This window comes from Chelmon rostratus, chromosome 20, assembly GCF_017976325.1.
Source record: "Chelmon rostratus isolate fCheRos1 chromosome 20, fCheRos1.pri, whole genome shotgun sequence".
In the NCBI taxonomy this organism is placed as follows: Eukaryota; Metazoa; Chordata; class Actinopteri; order Chaetodontiformes; family Chaetodontidae; genus Chelmon; species Chelmon rostratus.
This window is the reverse complement of record NC_055677.1, coordinates 11,334,336-11,360,224: the sequence shown is the minus strand read 5'-3', so window position 1 is coordinate 11,360,224 and position 25,889 is coordinate 11,334,336. Positions and strand designations below refer to the sequence as shown.

At 44.8% G+C, this 25,889-nt stretch overlaps 1 protein-coding gene across 5 annotated transcripts in view; it reads left to right on the top strand.

Annotated features, from left to right (window-relative positions):
* Window positions 1-25,889, top strand: part of ncoa2 (nuclear receptor coactivator 2) — a 51,629-nt gene that overhangs the window by 16,197 nt on the left and 9,543 nt on the right. For all 5 annotated transcript variants that reach the window (XM_041961470.1, XM_041961466.1, XM_041961468.1 and 2 more), the window contains 9 exons: window positions 7,044-7,151; window positions 7,811-7,983; window positions 11,648-11,751; window positions 14,548-14,725; window positions 16,312-16,500; window positions 18,921-19,022; window positions 20,299-20,439; window positions 20,598-20,745; window positions 21,275-22,634. In XM_041961470.1, the coding sequence (XP_041817404.1) occupies window positions 7,063-7,151; window positions 7,811-7,983; window positions 11,648-11,751; window positions 14,548-14,725; window positions 16,312-16,500; window positions 18,921-19,022; window positions 20,299-20,439; window positions 20,598-20,745; window positions 21,275-22,634 (2,484 nt within the window). In that variant the 5' untranslated portion in view covers window positions 7,044-7,062. The remainder of the gene's footprint in view (window positions 1-7,043; window positions 7,152-7,810; window positions 7,984-11,647; window positions 11,752-14,547; window positions 14,726-16,311; window positions 16,501-18,920; window positions 19,023-20,298; window positions 20,440-20,597; window positions 20,746-21,274; window positions 22,635-25,889) is intronic.

Sequence of the window (25,889 nt, the reverse complement as noted above, 5' to 3'; positions counted from 1 at the left end):
ATCTGATTCCTCTGTATGTTCGGAGCGACGTCACTCAAGCCTCGTTAGATTCACCCAAGACTCGAGATTCCAAATTCACGTTGCTCTTAATCTCTTTCAGCCCATCATCTCATTCCTCCCGATCCCTTGCCCCAAACCTAATATCACAACATCTGGTTCAAGGTAACAGCAGCTGTCAGCAAGGGCCGGAGTTCACCGTGGAGACCCCCACCCAAGTTGCGTTTTGTTGAAATCGATACTGTTTTTAACTGCGTTTGTCTTTAATACTATCTGACATGGTTCCAACATGTTTCTGTGTGTTTTGGCTCTCTCAGCACTTCTTCTCACCCTTGCAAATATTGAGATGTAAAATGAGAAGACACGAGTCCTCTGGGCCCCTCCCCTGTCATGAGTTCCTCCTCAGTTTGGGGGAAATAAAGGGCCCATGCTGCAGACCTCTAGAAGCACTCTTTATGGGTGCACTCTTGTTCTTCAGTTCTCTCTGGGGGCCTGTTGTGCCAAGAAGCCATGTGAGGACAGATTACACACCAGCAAGACATTGTTCGGTGCCCCACAGTGGTTTTGCACTTTCTGGAAGGGCCGTCATTATTATAGTGCAGGAGACTTCAAACACTTACCCAATAGCTTTTGATGCAGTTTAATGCACAGTCATGCCCAGCACTCTCTGAGATCCAGAGGCACTGGGTGTGTCTTTATAATCAAAGCCCTGCTAACCCACATGATTACAGGAATGGCACACTGGCACATGCCCTCTCCCCTTGGCAATCAGACACCCCCCCCTTCCATTATACTATGACTGGAATTGGTGATTCAGTGTTTTTGAAGCCCCCCCAGTGGTGATGTGCATGCAGCCTGGTTCACTTTGTGTGGTTATGGCAGCTGAATTTTGTTGAAGAAAAATGGTGGGTTGTAGTAATTAGACGTAACTGAAGGCAGCCTCGCAGCAGTGTGGTGTTCTTTGTTTTGGGTTGTTTTGGTTTTTTTTTTTTTTTTAGAAGCACTTATACACTTATATTATAAATACACGCAAACACACACACACACACATACTTATGCATTTAATGTGGAGAAAACTTGTATTGCCTGGGCTGAAATGAGTATCACAATATTTATGAAATCTTTATTTCTTTGTACACTCAGTGGTCACTTTATTAGGTACACCTATAAAATGCAATTCAATGCAACAACTCTTTTCTTAAAGACAATGTTCAATTTTGATTTACACTCAGATATGTATTTATTTGATTTAGCTATATGTTTATTATTGAGGCTGTAGTTTGCAGTGGTGTTGAACTGGACTTGTTATATTAAGAGGTCTTCCTAATGTTTTTCCCACCCCAGTACAAAAAGGGAGAAGGGAAGAATATTAGAAGTATAATGCGATCCAGTACAACACTACTAACACCTACGACTTCAATAGTACACATAGTTTTGTAGTTGTAATTGAATTAACACCTCTTTGAAATGTTTCACCAAAACGAGTGAAGCATTGCATTAGATTGTGTCGGAGTACCTAATAAAGTGCCCAAGGAGTGTATATGTCAATATGGAAAATGTATGCAAAATCATATATCTAACAGTATAGCATTTTTTTTTTGATTGATTGATCAGATTTTGAAAATATTTAAATGTGTTCCACTGTTATGTGATACATGAAGCCAGACTCAGTTGTGATAACTACTATTTTTAATTTTTAAGTACAACCTGCCATTAATTCGGGCCACAGATCTTTGTATACCGATAAAATGGTTTATCGTCATGGTAAAGTGCTAAAAGTGACTAATTATATAATTCAATTATCCGAGCCCTGATATAGCCCAAAATATCAATATATTGTTTTTTCAGTTCCTTTTTTTTTTTAATTGGCTATTTCATTGGCATCAGTGATCATACCCATTTATTTTAGCTTGTTTTAGTCTGTTACACCTTTCAAAATACTGCTTCCTTCTTACCATCAAATTTCTGTTTACGTTTCTGTCACACATGCAGTAAAGGGGACGCACAGGAGATGAAATCACAGTGATGCAGCTCCACACGTGCAGTCCAAAACAGACGCTGGAGTCTGACGTGTGAATAGCAGCATCCTGACAGTTTTGGAGCTGGGAGGTTCCTAACTTTCCTGGTGCTTAAATGGACTTTTAAACTTAGAGTAGTCGACTAGGACGTAAGAAAACACGCAGAGAACTGTCAAAATTTAGCACAATTTTACCTCTGGAAAAGTATTGCACTTTGCAGCATGCAGCAGGATGTCTGGTTTGTGCCGGTCCTCGTGTCCTGGGAGATTTCAACGTCCAGGACAAATGAGAGACATTCCGGTCAAATATTACCTGTGTTTATGGACCCTTTTTAATGTTTTTTTTGTGTGACTAGTGGGGACACTAATTTTTGAAATTGGTCCAGTATTAAAGGAGAGAGCGCCACAGCAGGCAGCCATGAAGCGGTGCTTGTTTTCGCCGCTGTCAAGCTCAGATTGTTGTTCTAAGTATCTGACCTCATCATGAAAAACTATTAAACTAACTCTGGTTTGGTCGAAATAAACTCTTTGTTCATCGAGTTAGATGTGAAAATATTGGGAAAGTGAGCAAGCAGGAAGGAGGATATCTGAGAAGCAGTGTGGGGGGAAAAGCATGTAGAGCCAGAATATTTTCATATCTACCTCAGGAATTAAACATCTAACTTTATGAACACATTATTCTGTAAGGCAAAGGTGCACATGAATGAAATAAAAAATAAGTCCAACTGATTAGTATTTCCGTGCTTTCTTGGGAGGGTGGCAGCTTTAAACCAGACATGTCACCATATCATCTGGCATCACCGTTTTAGCTCAACAGTTAGAAAGTAAATTTCCTGGAAAATCTGTGTCCTTTTTTTTTTTTGTGTGTCATGCCGTTCGAACTGCCTTGCAGGCGCAGTTCAGGGTTTAGTTTGTTGTGCTTTTGAGGTGTTTATTGCAGTGTGACACATAATTTCATGTCCAGGTTGTACAAGCTAAGTTTGACAGGAGGAAACATGGTCTCAGCAGCAGCTCCAGCGGTAGCCCCTCGTTGTCTCTGCATTCCTCCCCTCGCCAGACTGGTTGGCTCCAGCTCAGTCCTGGAGAGTCTGCTCCTGTGACACCTAAGACATAAGCAATGACACACACCTATGATCACCTCCCTCAAGTGCACCTAGTGCTTTCAAAGTCGATTGATTTTTCTAACTTGAACTTGTGTCTTTGTCTGTGTGTTCTTTTTTTTTTCTTGTGTGCTCAAATGAGCTGTTTGTTACTGTTGTATACAGCTAAAAGTGAATATGTCATAATTGGCATATCTCTTATATCGCTCTCTTGCATATTATAGAGGTATTAAAATCTCATTTGTGGCGCATCAGTCTAATAAACAGGGTCATCTTGGAAAGTCCTCTGTGTTGTCTTGCTGAGGCAGTGTTTGTGGTTGTTTACGTGGTTTAATAACCCAACCCTTCATTTAGCCTTGTGAGTCAGTCACACAGATAGAAGATGAAAACCTGTAATGAAGTGTTGAGTTCACAGTGGCAGGGCTGACCTGTCAGCACACAAATATACAATTATGGTTGCTGTCTTATAAGAGCGTGTTTGTGTGACAGAGATGGCAAGAGGGGGGAGAGTGTGAGTAGAGGTGTTTACTACATCTATGTAAGAGGAAACCTATGCTCATCACAACTTCAAAGCAGCAAAACAACTACACGGAAGGCTATCTGCTCCAATAAACCTCATGACCCCGGCATCATTTCCAGTCAGATCTCCAGGCTGTACTTCCCCAGCGATCGTCAGCCTGCCAACGAGCGGTGGGCCAAACAAACTGTAGCAGCTCGTACCTCAAATGTAAAATGCATCCCACCTTTAACAAATAGCTGAACTGGCTCATGTTTGAAGAGAAACTGTCTGTGCGTTAATCTAAAAGCAGGTGCTACTTTTTTTCTCTTCACTGACATATGACCAGCTGACGTACGGTTGATTTCACACGTCTATGACTAACATAAGTTAGTTTGCGGTGCCTGATGGGCCGTATGTCTCAACTTACAATACTAATGAACTAAATGAGCTGACAGCTTGATGAACTGCAAATCTGGTAGATGCCTTCCAGAAAATGCCAATCAGTCAATGCATAATGAGGTTCCTTACAGAACCCTGATTTAACCTACATTGCTCTGAGTCAGTGATATCCGCACACAGCACAGCTGTATGAATGTGTGGCAGTCTCTTATTATTCTTATTTGCACATGGATCTATCGTTTTTTTCAGTTTTGTCTTAAATGGATTAAAATCGGTTAAGATTCTCCCCGCTTGTTTGAAAAGGACCCTTTAGTTCAGTTGTTGGAGGGTTAAAGAGCTGCTGTCCAGCAGCGTCGGGCTCATGATTGAGGTGTGTCGTCCTGTCATCTTCACAGCCTCTCAGTTGTGTCAGACGCGGCTTCTCGTTGCCCTCGGCTTCCCTTTAAATTACCCCATTTAACGAGGCGAAATCGGTTGTTGTGCTTGTCTTTTTCAATCGTTTACGGTTTAGTTTGTTGTGCTTTTGCGACAGAAGCTGCACCTGAATTATTAATGCTTGTGTCATATTGAAGGTAAATTGTTAGGCGTTGTCGTGGACTAAGCTCAGAGCTGTACATGCATTCGCAGCCATAAATGTGGTCGTCTGTATCATCATCGACAACTCCATTATCATCATCCTGAACATCGCTGCCTCGGCATCTCCGATGACTCAGTGTGCTGTGTGTGGTCGAGTGTGTAACGGGCAGCTGTACAGACATATTTTTTTTATGTTGCTAGATTTAATCAGAACAGCAAAGTATTTTGAGAAGAAAAAGAGGATGAGATGAGACTTTATGTCCTAGACACAACAACATCGAAGCAACATGCTGCCGTTCACTCAGTTTCAGGCTGACTGTGCCCTGCGAGAGCCTTGGCATGAAAGAGAATCTCTCCCTTTGTGGCCCATGTTGACAATTAGCTCGGTGACACAGCTCTGTACCTTCAGTGCTAACACCAGTGCCCAGCTGTTTATAGCTGCCCAAAGATCCGGGGCATTCTCTAGGACTGGAAATCCCTCCCTAGTCTGCCCGTGTGAACATCGGACCCCCCCCAGCAACAAAAAAGCAGCCTGCTGGCCAGGCTGTCTGGCTGTCTGCGTTGGTGTCATTGAGACGTGCCTGGTACTTCCAGTGTCTCTTATTTGTCTCAACGTACACTGACCCATCATTACTGCCATGTCAAGGAGACGTAGGCAACCAATCATATCCGGCCCGACGGGACGAGCGCAACCAATCAGGTCTAGAATCCCCATGGTAACTTGAAAAGCCCAGGCACAGCCAATAGGAACGGAGAGTACCACTTAGCTATGAGAGTTTAATGGCCTTTTTCTGTTGTCATTAATAAAAGCACATAACCTCTGGAATACAGACTGTTATAATTTCAGTGGACAGCACAGTGCCACGGCGTAAAGACACCCTGATGGCGTTCAAAAGAGTATATATGCAAGGACACGTGCACAATGATGCTTGTGGTCATTACCTGTCCGACAGGCCCGTAGTGCCCAAGTCACTTGTCAGCTGAACGGTGGAAATGGGTTTTACCCTTCAGAGTCTCCTCTGCCTCGCTCTGGCCAATCACCAGTGCTTTGACTTCATCCATTTGAGCACAGACCCTACCATTAGCTTAAAGTAGGTCACTCCAGGCCAGGAGGGAGCCAGACTCAAGTTTGCGTGGTCACCAGCTCCCTTTTTAGTTTAGCCTGCTTCTGCTAAGCTATGCTATTCCTCTCTGCTCTACATTGTGCTGTGCTGTAATCTGCTGTGCCTTATGTAATGGCTGAGCAGCGAGCGGTGTGTGTCACAGCCGTTTCCATGGTTAGAGTGGCTGAGAGTGTATCACAACACAGCACGCCGCAACCTTGTAGACTGTGCTGGGGGGGTGCGGGACTTTTTTTCTCTAGGTCGCGTTTTCTGTCCGTCTGTCTTTTTCTTCCCCCTTCCTCCATAACCCTCTGCAGGTCACCCATCTTCCGTGAACCAGGAAGGAATTGTTTCCATGCATATATTTTTTAAATGTCACCATTTCCTTTAGAAGACCGCAAGTGTTCGCATCTTCTATGCAGCAGATATCATCCTATATTGAGATCCAAGTGCCTCAAATTTTGGTGCAGATGATGGTGGTAATTAATAAGACATTACTTTGATCAATAATTGATCGTCTTTCATTTAGTGGCATGAAGTTCAGTAAGAGGAGGAGCAGGATAAAAGATATGCGGTATGGATGCTGCACATCTGCTTGGCGACAACTTTCCCGAGTCATCGAAGGCTCTCATGTTGTTGTGAAAGATTTCGATTAAGAACACAACATAAGCCGGTGCCACAACCCAATGGCATTTTATCTTCCGTTGCAGAGAAAACCCAAGATAGCAGTGTGTGGGGTGTTGGTAACAGAAACAGCCCTCAGCCAGCTTGTCACTTTGGATAGCATAAAACAGCCACAACACGGATTCTTACTAACTAAGACCTCACGCTCTGGAGCTTGATTTCAAAAAGAGCAGACAAGAGATTATTCTTGCATTTAATTTTTGAGTGACACTTACAAACCACTACAGGTAAAAGCATCCTCGGAGGTACCCGGTAAACACGCACAAACACATGTTGTCATTATAAACCTGCTCGGCTCTTGCTGCGAGTTGGCTTTGCCCGGCGCCGTGTAACGAATGGGTTTTTCTTGGTACATGGTTGAGCGCGCAGTCTGGTGCTGTGGGCAAAGCGCCGTGTTCTCATTTCAGTCTCTCTGGGGAGAGCTGCACCATCAGAGAGAAATGATTGAATCTCTTTCTACGCTCCATTTTCACTCATTTCTCCTGGAGTGGATCAACCTGTGCCTCCGGCGTGTGCGTGCGTGTGTGTGTGCGTGGTGCACGTGTTGGCATGCTCAAACACCTACTGTATAGTAGGAGTGGTTTCCACATAATTTTGTCGTTGGCCCATCAAATGCTGCGTTTATGTCATATATTTATTTTTTTTGTCTGTGCGTGTTCCTTTTCCAGACGCTGATATGCATTGAGGATGAGTGGAGTCGGTGAAAACTCGTCTGACCCTGCCAGGGCAGAGTCGCGGAAACGCAAAGAATGTTCTGCCGAACTTCTAGGACCCAGGTAAGACTTGTACCTTTGGCCAAAAAGACTGAGCCCCCCGAAAAAAGCCTCACACTTGTAGATATTGGATACTCTTGAAAGCGATGATTAAGTGTGTGGTCAGCAACTTTTCTCCTACCAAACCCTTCCGCAACATCTGTTACCCACTGCAAGACTGTGAATCAAAGACCAGGTCATAGTTTTGAAGATAAGTAAAATCAAGCTCCGGCTGGTTATATCCTGAACTACCGTGTGTACAGTAGGAGTGGTTGTATGTTATTCTAGCCGCTAACCCTGGAGCACTGTTGAACTCTGTACAATAAATCTGCATAATTCCTCTTTTGATAAGCACTCAAGAATGAGGCTTTTCTTTATCGAAGCGGCGCTCCGTGTTGGCACAGTTAACAGAGGCCTAGAGATGTGTTTCAAGCCATATGTAGAATAATTGACCCTAGCTTCATCGCTCTTCTCCTCTGTGCCAAGGTTTGCACTCGATGTTGTGCACTTTGTTGTCGTTAGGTCACAATGAATGATGCTCTTCAGTCATCCAATCTTACCATACCGTCATCACCCACACTTGACTGTCCTTTTTTCCCCCCTTCATGCTTTTTATCCCTCCTGCCGTCACCGGCTTCTTCGTTTCTCTTGTTTTTTCACCCGCTCTCTCTTTGTCCCTGTAGTCCAAAGCGGAGCAACGAGAAGCGCAACCGCGAGCACGAGAACAAATACATTGAAGAGCTCGCCGAGCTGATCTTCGCCAACATCAACGACATCGACAACTTCAACGTCAAGCCTGACAAATGTGCAATCCTGAAGGAAACTGTGAAACAGATCAGACAAATAAAGGAGCAAGGTACAACCTGTCATGTTTTTTGATACTTTTTCTGTCTGTTGAAGAAAGGTGAGAGGTCCGTTGCAATAGTGAAAAGAATCCTCAGTTACTCTTCAGCTGGCTGCTTTTTCTGAAGCATCTGTTCATCTGTCCCTTCAGTATCTTACGACATACAGCCTAGTTAGATACCAAACCTAGCCTAACTGAAAATATGCAAGTAGATTCAACACTGGTTTGATTTGTAGCTGTTTATTCTGTGAAATAAGGTGCTACAATATCATGAATATGCTTTGGATGTTGTTATGGTTTAAGGGCTCCAATATTAACCACAAGTGCCACAGGTGGCACTCTGTTGGCAGAAGCTTCCGATTTAATTGCATAAATATTATGGTTTGGGATCTGCTCCACGCACAATAATTGATGTTGTTATTAAAGGGCATCACAATTGATTTAATGTTCCCTCCATCACTGCATCATATCATGTGGATGAACCGGAGCAGTTTTTGCGTTGGCTGCCGATCTTTCCCACTCCCATCCTGAGCCAGAACATCAGGCAAACGGATCAGTCTGCTCAGTTGTGCTTGCCAGCTTCTCTTTTTCAGTAGTCTTTAGCAAGTAGTTAAAGTTAAAATCTTTTTACTCTTTTATATGTTAGATTTGCCAGACCAAGATCAATTGAATCCCATTTTTTAACCTCTTGCAGGTCCAAACATAGGTTAAAAAAAAGTTGTAGCTCTCTTCAGTTAAGTATTAGGGCAAATACTAAACTGTGAATAAGCTTGGATGATGCATTCATGAAAATCTGGCTGACTGGTAGTCAAAGAGTGGCTCACTCCAGGTATACATTAATCATACTGGCTGATGATGTCATCTTGTTTTATGTGACTCACAGAGCTAAGCGTTATGTAATGCTGAGCAGTGTGATGCAAAAATCACACACAAACTCTGGCTACCGTCTGTCAATCCCCCTCCCTCTCTACTGTCCCGTCCCCTCTTCCCTCCCTTTCCTCACTGTTTTTTTTTTCCCTTACGCGAGGCTAGAGTGACATCCCCTGCCTGCCTCTGAAGGCGTAATTGTGTTTGTACAGCAACCACTGAGGGGAGGGCAAAGCAGTCCAGGCTTCTCTGCTTTGTTGTTCAGACCTCAGTGGCCACCTTTTTCTAGCTAACGTAGAGAACTGCTGCGCCTCATCTTGCGCAGTTCAGAAGGCCGTAACGGCAGCCATTCATTTTTCTCTCCACACTTGTTGTTGAACCAGGGATGCACTGAAAGCTTTTTTAGATATCTTTATGCTCTAAGTAGATCATTTTACCACAGCCAGTTGTTCTTTTCATTGCACTTCATCTGTCATCTGTTTAGTGTTATGTTCCCAGGATGTATAGGATTGTTTATGGTGCACATTCTCTCTTTCTACGTGCCTGTTATTGTTTTTCCCCCCCTAGAAGCATTGTTACTGCTTAAAAGATATTCTGTTTATGGTGTCATTACTGAATGTATTAAATTACACTAATGTGACTCGATAACTCTGACTGGTTGGTGTCACAGCCCTGCAGAGAAGTGCAGTGCAGCAATGACGGCCTGCTACCAAAAGCTTTTAATTCATCCCTGTTTGTTCTTGTTGTGCTCTCTGCATGCGTTTGGCTAACTAAAGGGTGAAGGGTGGAGTTGTTTGCTTAACACAAGTTTGACTTTTTTTTCTGTTTCCATTTGTTGCATCTTAATAGACAATATTTTGAGTTATGATATCTTTATAGCGCCTATAAAGTAATAGAATAACCATGAGTTTTACAGCTTTTGCTGCCCTCTTAACTGCTCGCTTTTGCCAGCACTGCAAAGACCAGCTCTCATTGGCTGGAGGCTGAAATATACAGAAGCTGCTTAGCTGCAGCCAGTACATTGTTTAATAGATTTTTATTCATTATACATGCGTGAAAATGTGCACATATACTACAGATACATTTTATAAGAAGAGAAGAAGAATAGAGTATATGGCAAATGTCATGCCAGTTACAGATTACAGAAGTCGCAGTCATTACCAGACACAGCCCTTATAAATAATCAGCCCCTCCCTCTATCTGTGGCAGCGCTCTGCAGACGGACACTGAGCCAGTGAGGGCTGCACTGACATTGAGTGATGGGTCTGTACCCAGGGCAGCTGTGCTGGTATACTGGGCCCCGCTGGGCCCGGAGAGGTCCTGCTGATGCACACATCATTAATGCTGAAAGAGATGAATGTGGGTCTGTGCGGTGTTGCGCGAGCCCACAGAGCATTTGTGTCAGCTTTCACACGTCTACACCCAACAAAAAAAAAAAGGAAGGACATGATTTTGTTTGCTTTTCACCACAACATTCTCTCACCATATGGTCAGCCCTCTTCTTGGCATGGTGCGACAGTTAAATGTGTCCCCCCCAACAGCCCACTCATATTCCGCCTCTCATCATCATCTCCAAAAGTAGGGCAGCCTACGCTCTGAACATAAGGCTTCTCTGCATGGTTATTAACCCAATCACTCACATGGACAAATGCACAGCACCATAGCACAGGTACAGGAGCTTGCAGGATACTATGATTTGAACTCCTCAGCACACTTATCACATCATTCCATTAAAATGTTTAATGCAGAAATTATTTAGGCAGTGGAGTCAAAAATGTTTATCATTTGGAAACATTATTGTGTAGCTACTCAGCATATTGTGTGGTAATATTCCAGACGATATGTACCTGTGCAACCAGCCATGCTGTACCGTATATCCATACTTGGAAATCCAATAGGCATATGAGCTCGAAAGGAGACACTGCCAGCTCAAGTTATTAGAGAGTGGCTGCCCGTATGAAAAGGGAGGCTACCCCCGACTGAAGAGATTTCCAAAGTAATGGTTCTGTTGGAGCGGTTTAAAATAAAGACTTTCAAAAGATTGCTGATAGTTTATGACCCTCTGTAATCACATCCTCAAATTACTGTGGCAAAACATCCGACCAGCTTAAAGATATAACCAGTGTTTTGTTGAGAAATGTATTGTCTCGCCACATTCCAACTACTCTACCCCGTCGCTTAATTTATCCCTCCTGGAATTTGTGTTTGTTTACCCCAAAACAAAAAGCTATTTTTAATAGTTTACCTTTTCTGATGAATACATAACAAACTTGAGAATAGTTTTGTCCTCAAAGCTCACAGATTGTATATTAATTAAAACATGGGAAAGCTTTCTGGATAAACATCTGCCTTTGCTGACCACATAGTAACAACTTGCTGCTCTATTGGGAGCATGAGTTGTTTACACGCTGTCAGTGTTTCCATAAGAGCATTTTTTTGTTGTTTTTTTTTTTTTTTTTTTTTTTGCACATGACAATGCAATCCATCCAGTGGCTGCCACCAGTGTGGCAGCTGCATGCTCTGACACACTCCTTTACAACAACCTTTCACTCTGCTCACTGCACAGTGCCTGGTTTTGAGCCATGGCAGCATGTTTTGACAAAGGGACAAAATGTGTTTTCTTTGTAGCTGGAAAGATACTTGTTAAAAGTCTTGTCAAAGAGTGACCTCTTTTAAAGTATGTGAGTCAGTTTCAAGGGGAAAGCAAAGCAGTCTTTCCGTGTTTTTTTTCCTCTCTTTAACATGCATGTTTTGGTGTGTCCCCTCTCTTTTGCCTCTAAACTTTCATCACTGATTCTCCTTTTAACAGAAAAGGCTGCAGCAGCGAATGAGGAGGAGGTACAGAAGGCTGATGTCTCATCAACAGGCCAAAGTGTGATTGACAAAGATGCCTTGGGACCAATGATGCTGGAGGTGGGTAGTGGGCCTTCTCTTATTCATAGTGTCATATTGAAACACCACACACTGAACACTCATACGTACGCTTACGTAGGATATGCTGTTCTCTGAAATCATGATTAGTGCATAATGAAGAGTGCTATCTACTGAGAACAATCACAAATGGGCTAGTAGTGGTTGTGTGTGAGTGTGGCCGTGTGGTGTAAAAGCTGCCAGCATCTTGTATCTGCCCTGGATTGGCTGTAAATCACCGAACAGAGCAATGGCCTCGTTGTCCTGTGGAGGGCCACTGAAGTGCTTACGTATAATGGGAAAGAAAGCAACAGCCTGGCGAATGAATCAGTCCATTGAGCCCGTCCTCTCACTCACTTCCTCCCTCCCTTTCTCTCGCTTACTTGTTCGGGTCTCTTTTCTCTCTCCCTCCCCGTCTCTTCTTCGTTCGCCTCTAGATCTGTCCTGTCATGGAATATTTATAGCTCTCCTGGTCCAGCGTCACTGAATCGACATACTAACTTGCGGCTAAATATAGCCGCGGTGCAGCCTGTATGCTTTCCCATCTGTCAGCAGCCCCCAAAACACAGCGATCGGCCATTCACACCCGCTCCGCTCTAGCCACGGCCCCCGCCAGCCAGCCCAGGCTCATTACGGGATGCTCTGAGGAGAGTGGCCAGGAAATGCACCCACGCGCCCTGTGACCCTCCTCCAAGGCTCTCTGCCGTCCACTCTCGTGCGAGCGCAGGAAGAGAGGATGGAAGAAGGCTGTGGAAAAAAAAACGTTAACACGCTTATGTTTTAACCTCCCGGGAGCAAGTCTTTTTCAGTCATGTGACGATTGTGGCATATATTTCACATTCCTGGTAGACTGCTCCATATGGTCCTGTGGTGCAGTATGACAGCACCAGAGACTCGAGCTGAGTATGTTTAGCAATTGTTCATACAATACCTGCGTTTCAGCACATATATGACAAAAATACTTACTTTGATATCTTTAAGGAATATAAACATGTTTCTTCCATTTAACAAAAGAAGCCAAAGCTCTCATAAGATCAACATAATCTGGAGCTGTGTAACAACTTTGCCTTGTAAATGCAGTCTAAAAATTATTTAAATTAGTACAGATATCATTTAAAAAAAAAAAAAAAAGACTTTTGAAGCCAGATTTAGGCCCTTGAAGGTTTTTGATACTCAGTGCTACAGACACATTCCTGTCTGTACCAGGGGTACAGGAGTATTTAGATTCAGCGACCTGTTTGAATTGTTTTTAGCCAGACTGTAATGCTTTGTCATGCAGCATGTTTAGCAAGAATTTATGTGAAGAGGGACCCCGTTTCCGAAGCACCAGTATCCTGTCATAAATAACAGTAACACTGAGAGAGGAGAGGGGAGTCGACCTGACCCGCCTCCCTCCACTATAACAATTCCCTGCCCACTGTGCATTTCTGTGGGTGGTTAAACAATATAGAGTCATACATCAAGACAATAGGTGCAAAATGGAAGATGAGCATGGAGACTGCGGACTCTCAGAGCTTATTTAGTATATTCATTTGTATCTGCTTTGGTTACCCGTACAGTGTCTGTTTAATCAGAGCATTGTAAATTAAGGAATTGGCCAATGGCATTATGCAAGAGTGTCTGGAAGAAGGCAAGAGTTGGCACTGAAGAGTGTTTGCTCTGTTTCTGTTTGCCCTACTTGTCCAGTACATGGCCTTTCTTCACACAGGGTGGACTTACACAACTGTGTTGCATTTTGGAACCGCTCCCCTTCATGCAGTGATAGATGAGATCTCCTTAAATCTATTTTCAGCTCGTGCTGCGTTAATGCAGGCGAGGGACAACTTTTATCCCAGTGTGTAACCTGGGATGTATGATGTTGCTGCACCCCAAAATTTAGCCCGCTGGTTGATGGCAGGTATTTGCTTTAAATGCACGTGTGCAGGTACTGCTTATTTCAGCGAGGGAGAGGCGAGGAGGAGACTTCTTGGCAGAGTCTCTTGACTTTATCTTGACACTCGATTTTATAGCTTTACAAGCACCAGAATTCCGTTTTTTAAGGGCTCTGGGTGATTTGATGGCCTAATTGACACCATCTTGTGTGTAATGGCTGACCTGGGGCTGTGTTCTTTCAATTAAGTGCTCCACCTCTTTCACATCCTCCAATCTCTGCAGGCACATGCTTTTATCCTGCTTTGTGTCAGACACACTGATGTTAAGCGTCTGCAGGAGTGATGGAAGTACCCTGCACACAGTGTACTAATTAGCAAAGTTTCAGGACTGTATGTGCATGCTAGCTGATCAGGCCCGTCACTACAAACAATAAGCTAACAGTAAGGAAACCAAGGACTTAATTCAACAGTTCCTTCAATAGTTTTGTCCTGCATTTTGAAAATTAGCTCCTTTTGACCAAAGGTGACAAAGATACACATGCAGTGCCAGTGTGCAGAACTAAAACCCTCCTCTACATTTATAACTGGCCATTTGGCTACGTACAAAGCCCTGGAAAGCCTGTTCATGAACCAAATTTAGCTTGTGGTGTTGGATGTGAGAGTTTCAAACTAGAACAGTAAAACTATCCCAGTGTATGTGTCCGGGAAGCATATCATGGTAGGACTCTGCTTTTAATAAACTCCTCGGCTGCAGTGTTATTTCTATTAGCAGCTAGTTTTCAGCCAGTATTAGTGTGAAATCCAGGTGGCCAAACATATTTTTACTCTCCTACTTCAGTTTCACTCTCAGATATTTTTTCTGTACCAGTGTAAAGAATCCAATAAACAAACTGGAACTTGTGTTATTTTCTCTCTTTCGCCCCTCCAGGCCCTGGATGGCTTCTTCTTTGTGGTGAACATGGAGGGCAACATTGTGTTCGTGTCTGAGAATGTGACCCAGTACCTGCGCTACAACCAGGAGGAGCTGATGAACACCAGTGTCTACAGCGTGCTGCACGTCGGGGATCACGCTGAGTTCATCAAGAACCTGCTGCCCAAATCCCTCGGTTAGCCTCGAGCTCATTTTCCCTGCCAGCGCTCTCTTCGCTCTCTGGCTTTTTCTACCTGTCTTTTTTTTTGTGTTGCTGTGTCGTTTGTGTCCCACGTCTCCGCATGCATGTCCCCTATGCTGCTTATGCTTTAGCAGGCTCTTGTTTGCACCCTGTCCTCATATCTTGCTTTTTACACAGTGTGCTTCCTGTGTCTCTTTAACACCCTCATCGTCTTCATCTCCCTGCTCAGACAGGTATGTTGTAGGTGGCTGTTTGATAGTGATGTCGGGTTTAATTAAAACGCTGAAATGTTTACGCTTAAACTGCTCACAAGAGAGTGTGAGAAAGGTGGATAGTACAGGGTGTTATGTAAGCTTCATATACAGGGTTGGCACAGTGTGTAAAACCTATAGGTTCTTCATTTTCTCTTTTGCTGATGCTCAGCCCAGACATTTGCTCTTGCTCCTCTCTTCTTCCTCCCTCCCTCCCTTTTCAGCTAATTAACTTCCTTTTTCGGCGTCTCTCCCCTGTCAGCAGCATCGCTCCCTTCCTATATTCTCATCTCCTGCCCTTCCTTCCCCTTCTCTTCACTTTCTGTGTTATTCTCACCCTCACCAAGTTCCCATTTTCATGTTCTCGCTTTCCCATCTCCTAGCCTCCCAAGCATTCTTTCTCCCATCTCAGGGAAACAGGCCATTTATTTCCATATGCAGACATTTGCTTTTTTCTTCCTCTCTTCCAGTTTTTTCCCTCGTCTTTACCCTCCCGTCTCCTCTCTTCTTTCATACCATACCTTTATTCTTTCGCCACATCCTGCCTCTCCATCTCCTCTGCTCTCCTCTAATGTATGTCAGTGCAGCCCATCAGGAGCTCTTTCTAAGTCCCTTCTCCCCTTTCCTCTCCTCCCCTCTCCTCTCCTCTTCTCTCCTCTCCTCTCCTGGTGCTCCGGATTGAGGTCTGAGTGCCCAGCCATCTGGGTGGGGGAGCAGCACAGAGCGAGAGTACCCTGGAAACGATCAGTGGGGCTGTGTCCCAGATACTGGGAGATTATCAATGCACTGAATGAGATCACAAACCAGATGGAGTGTGATGGGAGTTTGAGTTAAATGAGTTTGTGTGTGTGACTGTACATGTCTCTTTTTTTCCTTTCTTTTTCTTTTTTATGTGTGTGTGTGTACGTGTGTGCGCGTCCGCTTGCACATGCGTGTACACGCATGTTTGCTCGCGCCTGTACAAGTGCTGGAGAGAAGAAGAAAGATTGGCAATGATGTTTTAGAGGACATGCATATGGAGGCCTGGCTGTGATGCATGGCTGTGGATGGATGGCACAGGGCTCAGGGTTCCAACTGCTCATTATGACTGATCTCTACCCAGCAACCGCTCTCTCCTTTTTTACACTTTTTCCGGCTTCATTCTCTCTGTCTTGCTCTCATTATGTCTTTCACTTGCATTGTGGTAGCCTCTCTTGGCTCGCTCGTCGCAGCTCCCCGATCTCCCTGTCTTGTTGTTCAGTTTCTGGCTGCGGTAAAATTCATCAAATTCAACGCCCAGGAGGCCTCGTTGTAACTCTCGCCCGCTTCTCCTTCTTGCCTCCCCCATAGTGAACGGCGTCCCGTGGTCCAGCGAGGGTCCGAGGAGGAACAGTCACACGTTCAACTGCCGGATGCTGGTCAACCCCCACAGCGAGAGCCAGGATGAGCCGCACGAGCACGAGCCTCAGCAGCAGAAATACGAGACCATGCAGTGTTTCGCTGTTTCCGAGCCCAAGTCCATCAAGGAGGAAGGAGACGGTACGCAAGCAGATAGTGTGGGGAAAAGAGTCTGAGGATCATTTAACATTAAAGTAATGACAAAACAACCACGGATGAGACTATATTTTGGGATCTGCTGAAATTGCCCCCAGCCGTGTGATATGTGTAGCATTAGTCATGACTTTGAGAATATTTTAATGTTTTTGATTAAATCTTGAGCAGTGAAAAGTTGGGAACTTTAAAGATCAGGTTGTCAGAGCTCGCAAATGAAATATGTGCTGAAATAATCAGTCGTTGATGGAACAATTTCTGAAGTACTCTGCAGTCATTATGGGAGTCAGAAGCCAGCTCACGACAGATAAAAGACGAGCTATGTCTGAGGAATGACAGATTGCTTAATAGAGAAAATTATGCTAAAATTATCTTTGAATGCTGGTGTATACAATAAAAAGGCATGTAGAAAATGAGAAAAAGTCAAGGTCGTCTGGCAGGCCGAGATCAGAAAACAAAATCATAAGCATCTGCACCAACTGTACAGACTGACTGTGCTGTCTTCGGTGCATGAATGGAAGTTAACAGAATCAGAAACCTTGAACAGTGTAGAGAGTGTGTCTACCAGCAGAGGTGATTGCTCATGTTGTAGCTGAGACGCCTCGATTAGGACGAAAGAGAGCTCAGAGGCTTGCTCAGGTCTCAGAAACGCCAAAACACGACTGCTGCAGAATGGAAAACCATTTTAAATATCCATGTTGCCTGCATTTACATGGAATTGATCAGTGTGGTTTGGCCATATTGAGGTTCATAAGTGGCACTGCATGTGAAAAGTTGTATAAGCAGAGAGCAGCTCTGGTGCCACTCTAACTTAGATCTGTGAAAAGTTAAGTGACACAAGGGAGACGCGAGGCTGGGCAGCTGTCATTAAGGCCCATCTATAATTCATGAACATCCCTCACAAACCTGGGCCTATGATTCCAAGGAAAGGATGTCGCTTTTTTAATCACATGTGTTGCATCAATTAGGTAGCCTTTTGATAACCTTCAAATCATTCTCGAGCTATCAACGCGGTCAAAACGAGTTTTGGAGCATATGCGAGCAGAGAAAGAGAGAAGCTGCGTTTGCACTAGCCACCAGTATAAACATCTGCCTTTCCTGGGAAATGATTTAGTAAATTGTATGTTGCCTCTGCTCTCCTTACAGTGTTCAGTCACTGAGAGGTCACTGGGCTTTTCCAGTGGTTTTCATGGCTTAAGACAGGAACATGAGATCCCGTAGTTTGAGTAAATTTCCATCACAAGAACTGACTGTGCCTTATCCAAAAAATGTAAGCACTTTGTAAAGCATTGATCCGTAATGCTCTCTAAACAATTGCAGTCTACATGTTAACAAGCTAAATCCCATTTGTGGCTGCGTGGCTTTAATGAGCAGCCATAATTCCCCACTACCAAACTATAACTCAGTAGTTAATTAAAACAATAAGTGGAAATGCAAATGTTTCGCTCCAAGTCTGGTCTCAACCTGTCTTTTCCCCTCTCTGGCTTCCTATGTGCACCAGCTGCTTGCCAACCGTACTTTGGCAAATAGACTGACTAGGAGCCAGGCCAGAGGTGTGTGTGCGTGTGTGTGTGTGGGGCAAGGCAGGATCAGTGGTTACAGTTGCAGGAATTTGTCCAGCCATAGACAGAGGAAGGAAGGAGAGACGGAGAGAGAGAGACAGAGAGAGAAAGAGAGCAAGACAATTTAGAGGGATTCACAGATCTAAGGGCTAGACCACCCAAGAGGCTCTGTTTACAAGTCAAAATGAGGAATGTGTGTGTGTGTGTGTGTGTGTGTGTGTGTGTGTGTGTGTGTGTGTGTGAGCGAGCCCTGGCATGCATTTCTTTGCCAGAAACATGTGTGGGATTGAGGATATTGCTGGCACAGTAAAGTTAGATGGCAGACTTTTTGGGGTCACCCCAGTCCTGGACTTGGCGATGTCATTTCATTTGTGTGTGTCTTAGAGGCAACTGCCATGATTGAGCGATGGCAATCTTTAATGTTGGGCCAGGGGAGGTGTCATCCATGTGAGATGCCACCGTAGGTGAGACCAGCCGGAGAGAGAGAGAGACACACACTCAAGCGTGTACACACACACACACCTTCAAAGGTCACACTTCATCATTTCCCTTGCCAGCGATAGCTGCTCCTCCTCATGAAAGGAGCGGAGCCCTGATCCCCATGCTCATTAATAACTGTATTAATTATGCTGCCTGGGAATAACATGCATTTCATTTTCTTTCCCTCCCTCTGTCTCTATCATTCACGCCCCCATCCTCCCCTTTCTCCTCCGCTCTCCCATCCCCCTTCATCCCTCCTCTCCCTGCTCTGTCCTCTTTGTTACATCCTCCACCTGATTTTTTCTTCCCTCCACTTAACCCCCCCCCCCCCCCCCATTTTCTCTCTCTCCGTCCTCTGTCTTTTAGACTTTCAGTCGTGCCTGATCTGTGTGGCTCGCAGGGTGCCAATGAAGGAAAGACCTATGCTTCCCACGCATGAGAGTTTCACCACGCGCCAGGACCTGCAAGGTACACGAACCAGTCACACAGCCAGGACCAGCAAACACACAAATCCATCTTAACCTGCAGAAAAGCACTGTCCCATGAAGCCTAATAGGTCATGCCGCTAACATGACCATTTTAGATCCCCTGCACATACAGCTGTTTGAGTAAAGCTTTTCCTTGGGTTGCAAAAAATAATATTGTGCCTTTACTCCAGCACATGCTTGGCACCACCTCATCCCATGTCGCCAGCCCATAAATCACCTCACACTACAGTTTAGGTATTTAAAGATTATTATATCCTTGGTAAAAGGCCCTCAGGACTGAACGTTAGTTGAACCTGCTGCCCACCTCTGTCTGCACTCTGGGAGGTAAAGTATTTTTTTTCTGAACATGGGCACATCGATGCAGACAGTTGTCTGCGTTTCACCTGGTATTTGATGTACTTGTATTATTTGTGTGTGTGTGGCATACACACAGACACAATCCACTAATGCATACTCATAGTTACTCGCTGACATGTAGTAATTAAGTGTAGTTCCCCACCTAGACTTCTGTAGTATGCATGCCTGCAGTTGTTTCCCTGTTTGTCAGGTCAGCAAGATTGTGGATAAAAGAAGTATTGTGAATTTCTTATTCAAGATTGAAAGTATGTTTTCTCCTGACGATACTGGAAAGCATTTTTTTTGCTGTAAATTGGATATTTCCTTTGCAGTCGTCTTTTGCAAATGAAAACTTGTTGGATACAGTGTTGTGCCATATCTAGAGCCAAGTGACAAGTCTTAAGTCAGTCCTTATGACTGTCACTCAAGCAGCAGTCTGCTTGTCAGCCCCTGAAATGCATCACTGCTTCCATTTAAATTGCGACCCGGCGAGGGACAACTGTTACACTGCTACGAGAGAGTATGCGTGTGTGTGTGTTTACACAAGTAGGCAGCATGGGTGTCCATCTAAAGATGGTTGATCTAACGATGCTCTGGTGATGAAATGAATTGAGCATCTAATTGAGAGTCTAAATGACAATCTTACCGATTGCACTGACCGTATTTGTACTTACTTTTGCATTTCTAATCTTACATCGCCGAACTTTCTGTCAGATCTTGTCAGAGCCTTACTAGCACAGGATTCGACTATTATCAAACCACAGAGCTGTCGTGCAGCGGAGTGGCCAAAGAAAGCTCAACAAGCTGCTCTGCATATTTATGTTCAAGAAAGGTGTTGAGTCCCGATCAGCTCCCCTGGTGTTGGTTTGTGCATGTCCATGTCTGACTCAGGCCTCCCTAATCCGCTCTTCTGTGTTTAGGTAAGATAACGTCCCTGGATACCAGTCTCCTGCGGGCATCCATGAAGCCGGGCTGGGAGGATCTGGTGAGGCGCTGCATCCAGAGGTTCCACCTACAGAATGACGGCGAGATGTCTTTTGCCAAGAGACATCAGCAGGAAGGTAACGCCACTCGCCGCAGAGAATGTCCAGTTTAATTAATTAGCCTTTGATTGTCACTTCCTCCCAGAGTCAGTTATCCCTTATTTGTCTGCAAATTAAATATCCAAGTTTAAACAATGTGTGTCTATTTATTGATATAAGCTCATATGTGTTTTCAGTGCTCCGCCATGGCCAGGCGTTCAGCCCCATCTACCGTTTCTCCCTCTCTGATGGAACCATCGTCTCAGCCCACACTAAAAGTAAACTGGTGCGCTCGCCCGCCACCAACGAACCCCAGCTCTACATGTCACTGCACATTCTTCAGAGGTATGTCTCACTACCTACACCTGTCAGGAAGATGGAGAGAAATCTGCTGCTTAAACTTGGTGACATGTCTTAGCTTGCTGGTGCCCTGCAGCCCAACCTGTTGGCTTTATGTGCGGATAGGTGAATATGTAAAGTAATTTTTGCTAGTGGTCTGGTCTCAGGGGATAGGTTTGCAGTGAAATCAGACATATTTCATTGAAAAGAAAAGAAAAACATATTTTTCCCTCGTGGTAGATAGTTTTGGCTGTATTTGCCCAGTCATTGGTTAGATTTTTGGTTGGTTAGACTACCACAAATTAAATGTAGATTTTAAACAAACAAATTCAGTTTATTTGGCCAAAAACAGCAAAATAATATTTGGAAAAATCAGCAGCAATAGTCCTTTTCCAAAAACAATGCAGCACATACTTAGGTTAAAACCCAAGACCTTGAAGTAGCAGATTTTCTCCATTTTCTAACTTCTACAGGGACTGTAGAACTGTGAACTAATCAACTGTATTATGTGTGTGTGTTTGTGTCTAACATCTAGGGAGCAAACAGTATGTGGAATGGGCCAGGACATGGGTCCTGGCAGTCAGGCTACAGGGATGGCTCCCAAACCAATGAACTCCTCCACTCCTTCCATGACTCCTCCAACCCCAGGCAGTTTGCCAGGCTCCGGGCCTCAGGGCCAAGACACTACCATCAGCAGCAACAGCACGCCTTTTTCCCCTCCAGGCCCTGCTGGCCCCAGAGAGCCAGCAGCCATGGGGGGCCATATGCAGGGCTACCGTTTTGGCTGTCCCCCACCACACAACCACACTGGGGGCATGCAGCCGCCACAGCAGGGCCCTAATTGGAGGATGAACAGCCCCTCTCGTGCTAGCCCCAGCCCAGCCGGTGGGCCCCATCCACCTCAACAGAACTCTATGCTGTCGCCCAGGCACCGAGGTAGTCCTGGGGGTGCGGGCAGCCCCCGTGTAGCAGGTGGCCTGCACTCACCCTCCCCAGTGGGCATGTGTGGTGGAGGGCCTGGAGGTGCAGGTAGTAGTAGCACGACAAGCACGCATGCTAACAGCTACACTAGCAGTTCTTTGTCAGCTCTGCAGGCCCTTAGTGAGTGCCATGGTGTTGGACATGGGCATGGGCCCCCTCATGCGCACACACTGGGGTCTCCAGACCGGAAAATAGGCTCCCCAGCTGCGGTCACACAAGGGTCAGGAGTTAACACTCATCTGATGTCAAAACTTGGAGGAGGCAGTGGCGCTACTGGTGGCACAGGAGACTCATTTGGACCTCACACAGAGGTGGGTCAGGCGCACCCCCAGGGCCAGACAGAGAGCAACCTAGCTGAGCCCAAAGAGGAGAGGGAGGGCCCCTCTGAGGGCCACGACGCTCACAACCGTCTTCACGACAACAAGGGCCACACCAAGCTACTGCAACTGCTCACCACCAAGCCAGAGCCTCTGGAGACACCCCTCTCCCCTGGTGCAGGAGGTGAGGGCAAGGACCAGGCTGGAACAGGGGTCCGGGGTGGCCACACTGGAGGGAACACTCATGCCACATCCCTTAAAGAAAAACACAAAATCCTCCACCAGCTGCTTCAGAACAGTACGTCTCCTGTAGACCTGGCTAAACTCACTGCAGAGGCTACGGGCAAAGAGCTGGGTCAAGACCAAGCCCAGGGTGCTGGTAGTACAGCTTCTGGGGCAGACATAGCTCCCAAGCAGGAGCCCCTAAGCCCTAAGAAGAAAGACAATGCCCTGCTGCGCTACCTACTGGATAAAGATGATACTGTACTGAAAGACAAGGTCCCTAAATTGGAGCCCGGGGAGGTGAAGGTCGAAGGGGGCAAACACCCCCTTGTCAAGGCAGAGAAACAGGACACAGGATACGACCGTGCTGAACAGGTCAGTGTTTACAAAAAGCTGTATTCCTCCTCCTTCAGTGCACATTAAAGAAACATTTGGTCCTGCTGTCTGAGAAGCGGCTTGTTTACTGTATCATTTCCATCTTTGACGTGATGAAAAAACTAGAGCTGCCCTAAAACTGATTTTGTAACCTCCTTCTCTGTAGCCCATCGCACAAACCAAAACTTTTTTGCCCTGTACTGCTCCACTTGCCTCTGTCTGAGTGTTAATCTGGGTTAGGTAGCAGATGTTGGCTCCTCCAAGTCCCATGTCCACACCAGGATGCTACAGCTGAACTCACAAACGGTCTGGCAGCATAGAGGTCAGACAGCATTTGTGGCATAGTCTCATTCAGATTTACAGTTTTGTCATATACACTTAAGACATCATGCTTTTTTTTTAATTCACATACATAAACACATCTGGTCCTTTCACTGCCAGTGTGTTGGCAGCACAAGCAGAAGGAAGCTGTCCGCCAGCTTCAAACAACTGTGACATTTGGAAGGAGCCCCTGTGGTTCTCCAGCCATTTGATCCTGGTCGCGCTTGGCCAGAGTCCTCAGGTTTGGCACCGAGCTCTGGTCAGGCCTGGCGCTGAAAGAGAGAGGAGTAGAAAAGAGTAAAAGGACGTGAGCGAGGACAGTGTCTGCTGGTGAAACTCACATTTTCAGTGCAGCAGAGGTTTCCAGCTCACTCATTCTCTAATGCAGGAAAGAACTTTTATGCACAAAAACTGTGTATGATGAAGCATTCCCCTAAACACGCAGTCAAGACATGAGCCTAGCAGATGTAGTTGTAACACACACATCACTGCTAAACCATAGAATTACACAAAATTACATGAATACCGCTGCACACTTTGCTGTCTCCATTTCTCTCATTACCTCTGTCTTCTTAGGCCAGTCATTAGTCTACTTGACACTTATACCATTTAAATGTCAATAACATTAAGCAAAACTCACATGTTTTGTAGAAGTGCATGTTCGTCCTTTCATAAAACAGCAAAGCAGTGTCCAAACCGCATGTGATCCTGATCTGGAGAGGCGTGCAAAGATGTATCTGGAGGTTTAACCAGCATCACTGCATTGGTCTTAAAGGGGGTCGCTTTTTTTTTAACTTCCTGCCTTCTTTCTGGCACGTTTCTGCAGAAACTGTGGGTTTTTTTCCCGTGCAGACAGACCTCCTCAGACCGAATGTCGGCTAGCTACGCGTGCTAGCTGTGTATGTGCAGCATGCGCGCTGCCACTTGGGTACATATGAAGAAAGAGGAAAAGGTGATTGGACGGATAATAAGAGCTGCTGTTGAACTGAACAAAGAAGGAGAGATGAGAGAGGTGTAGACACCCCCAGGAGAGCCCAGCCTCGGCAGGCAGAGTGAAAATGATGAGCCATATGCTCCTGCATGTCCTCTCTGCTACCATGGAGATAGAGGGGAGAGGGAGTGGTGTGTTTATAGGACGAGCAACGTATGAGAAACAATAGAGGGGGGAAATAGAAATGGAGAGAATTGGAGGTTTAATATGTATGTCTTGATACTCAGAGTTGTCCGTATAAGTGGCCTTTGTGTTGACTGTTCAGATGCAATAGGTGAAACCCAGGCTCACAGTTAGATGCAGATTAAAGCACACGTAGCTTTCAAACAGTGATGCTGGTGGCTCATTCCTGTTTAACATATTTCCCCAACTACGGTTTCCAACTCTGAACAAGAGCATTTGTTAGATGAGCTAAGCCACGACTTCATTAGAGCCATTACATGCTTGTGTGAGTGGGTTTCGGTTCCTTGCTGGCGAATCGCTGCTTGGCCATGTGTGAAAGCTGACTGTACTAGTTAAAACGTCCACTCATCCATCTCTCTGCTAACCTCACCCACTGTTTTCTTTGCTGTATCTCCCTCCCTCCCTCTGCCTCACTCCTCCTCATGATTGTTTGAGGATTGAATTATTGATGGCTGGAGCAGAGCTAAATGAGAAATCAGAGCAGAGCTTAGTAGTAGCGGTTGAAGAAAGTATAGGTATGGTCATCTAGACATTGTCTAGTCATCTGTGTGTTTTATCCATGTGTCCACGTGGTTATTACAGACAGTGTCATGGAAACACACTGTCTTCTGAAGGTGAATTAACGGAATACTTGATTTTAGATGATTGTCATTACATCGGTGTAATAACATCAGTGAAACAAGGCTGACAGTGAAGTGATTTGAACTGCAATTTACTAAAGTCAGGGGGAAGTAACTTAACAGCTGTAGGGGTGGGTATCATTGGGAATTTATCTTTATCATTATTTTTTTAAAAAAAAAAAGACTAAATTCAGAACAGGATTAGAATTGATTTGTATTTTAAATTTAACTTGATGTTCCTACAACAGCAACAAATAAATCTATATATACATTCACTAATGCGTCACTGGAAACAAATCTAAAATGTAATTTAAATAAAAAAATATTCATATTTCAATATTTATTTTTTGGTTTGCCTTTTTTCCGTCATTCGGCTGAGGCGCAGTGAAAAAACATGTAGGCGCTGCGCCTAGGTATTAAAATGGCGGGCAAAATCGTGTATAATATCAAGCTGCAGGCCAAAACATGTCATTTCCGTGGGTGCTCACTCACAGGCACATGTACCTATGGCATCACACAGCAACTCTTGTACAGTGTATGTGAAGAATTTTCAAAAAGTGGTGAGCCAGTGATCCTCTGAAGCACAAGGTAGAGAGTATTTCAGTAGTTGTCAGAAATATTATTCATTGCTTGAAGAGTCGGCTCAGAAAAGAATGAGAGCACGTTATACTGCTGACTATGTGAACATTTAGATCAGATTTCTTAGAATTTGCCTTAAGGGTTATTTTTTAATGCAGGACTGCTTGAGTCTGTTAAAACTTAGCATTTAACTTCCCTTTTTGATGGCATTCACTCCTAATGTTGATGTTAACCTTCAAATATTGCAGTACGTGAGGTTTGCAGTTACTGCAGCCATTCTCTTTTTGTGACTCCAAAAATTGTCATTTCAGCTCTTTCAGGTGGTGAATAGAGTCGTTGTTTTTGTTAAATTCTTTTATTTTTAGCTGACAGAAGGCCAGCACGATTCTGGGGTGAAATGACTTTTCCTTTTGCCTTGCCTGACAGTGGCAGTTCTGCTTTACCCACCCTGTTTCTCACTTCCCTTTCCTATGAAATTATCATGGGTTAGGTCAGAGAGGCACAAGGGTCCTGCTGCCTGACACTAGGGCACATACTGTATGGGTAAAATTGGAATCATGA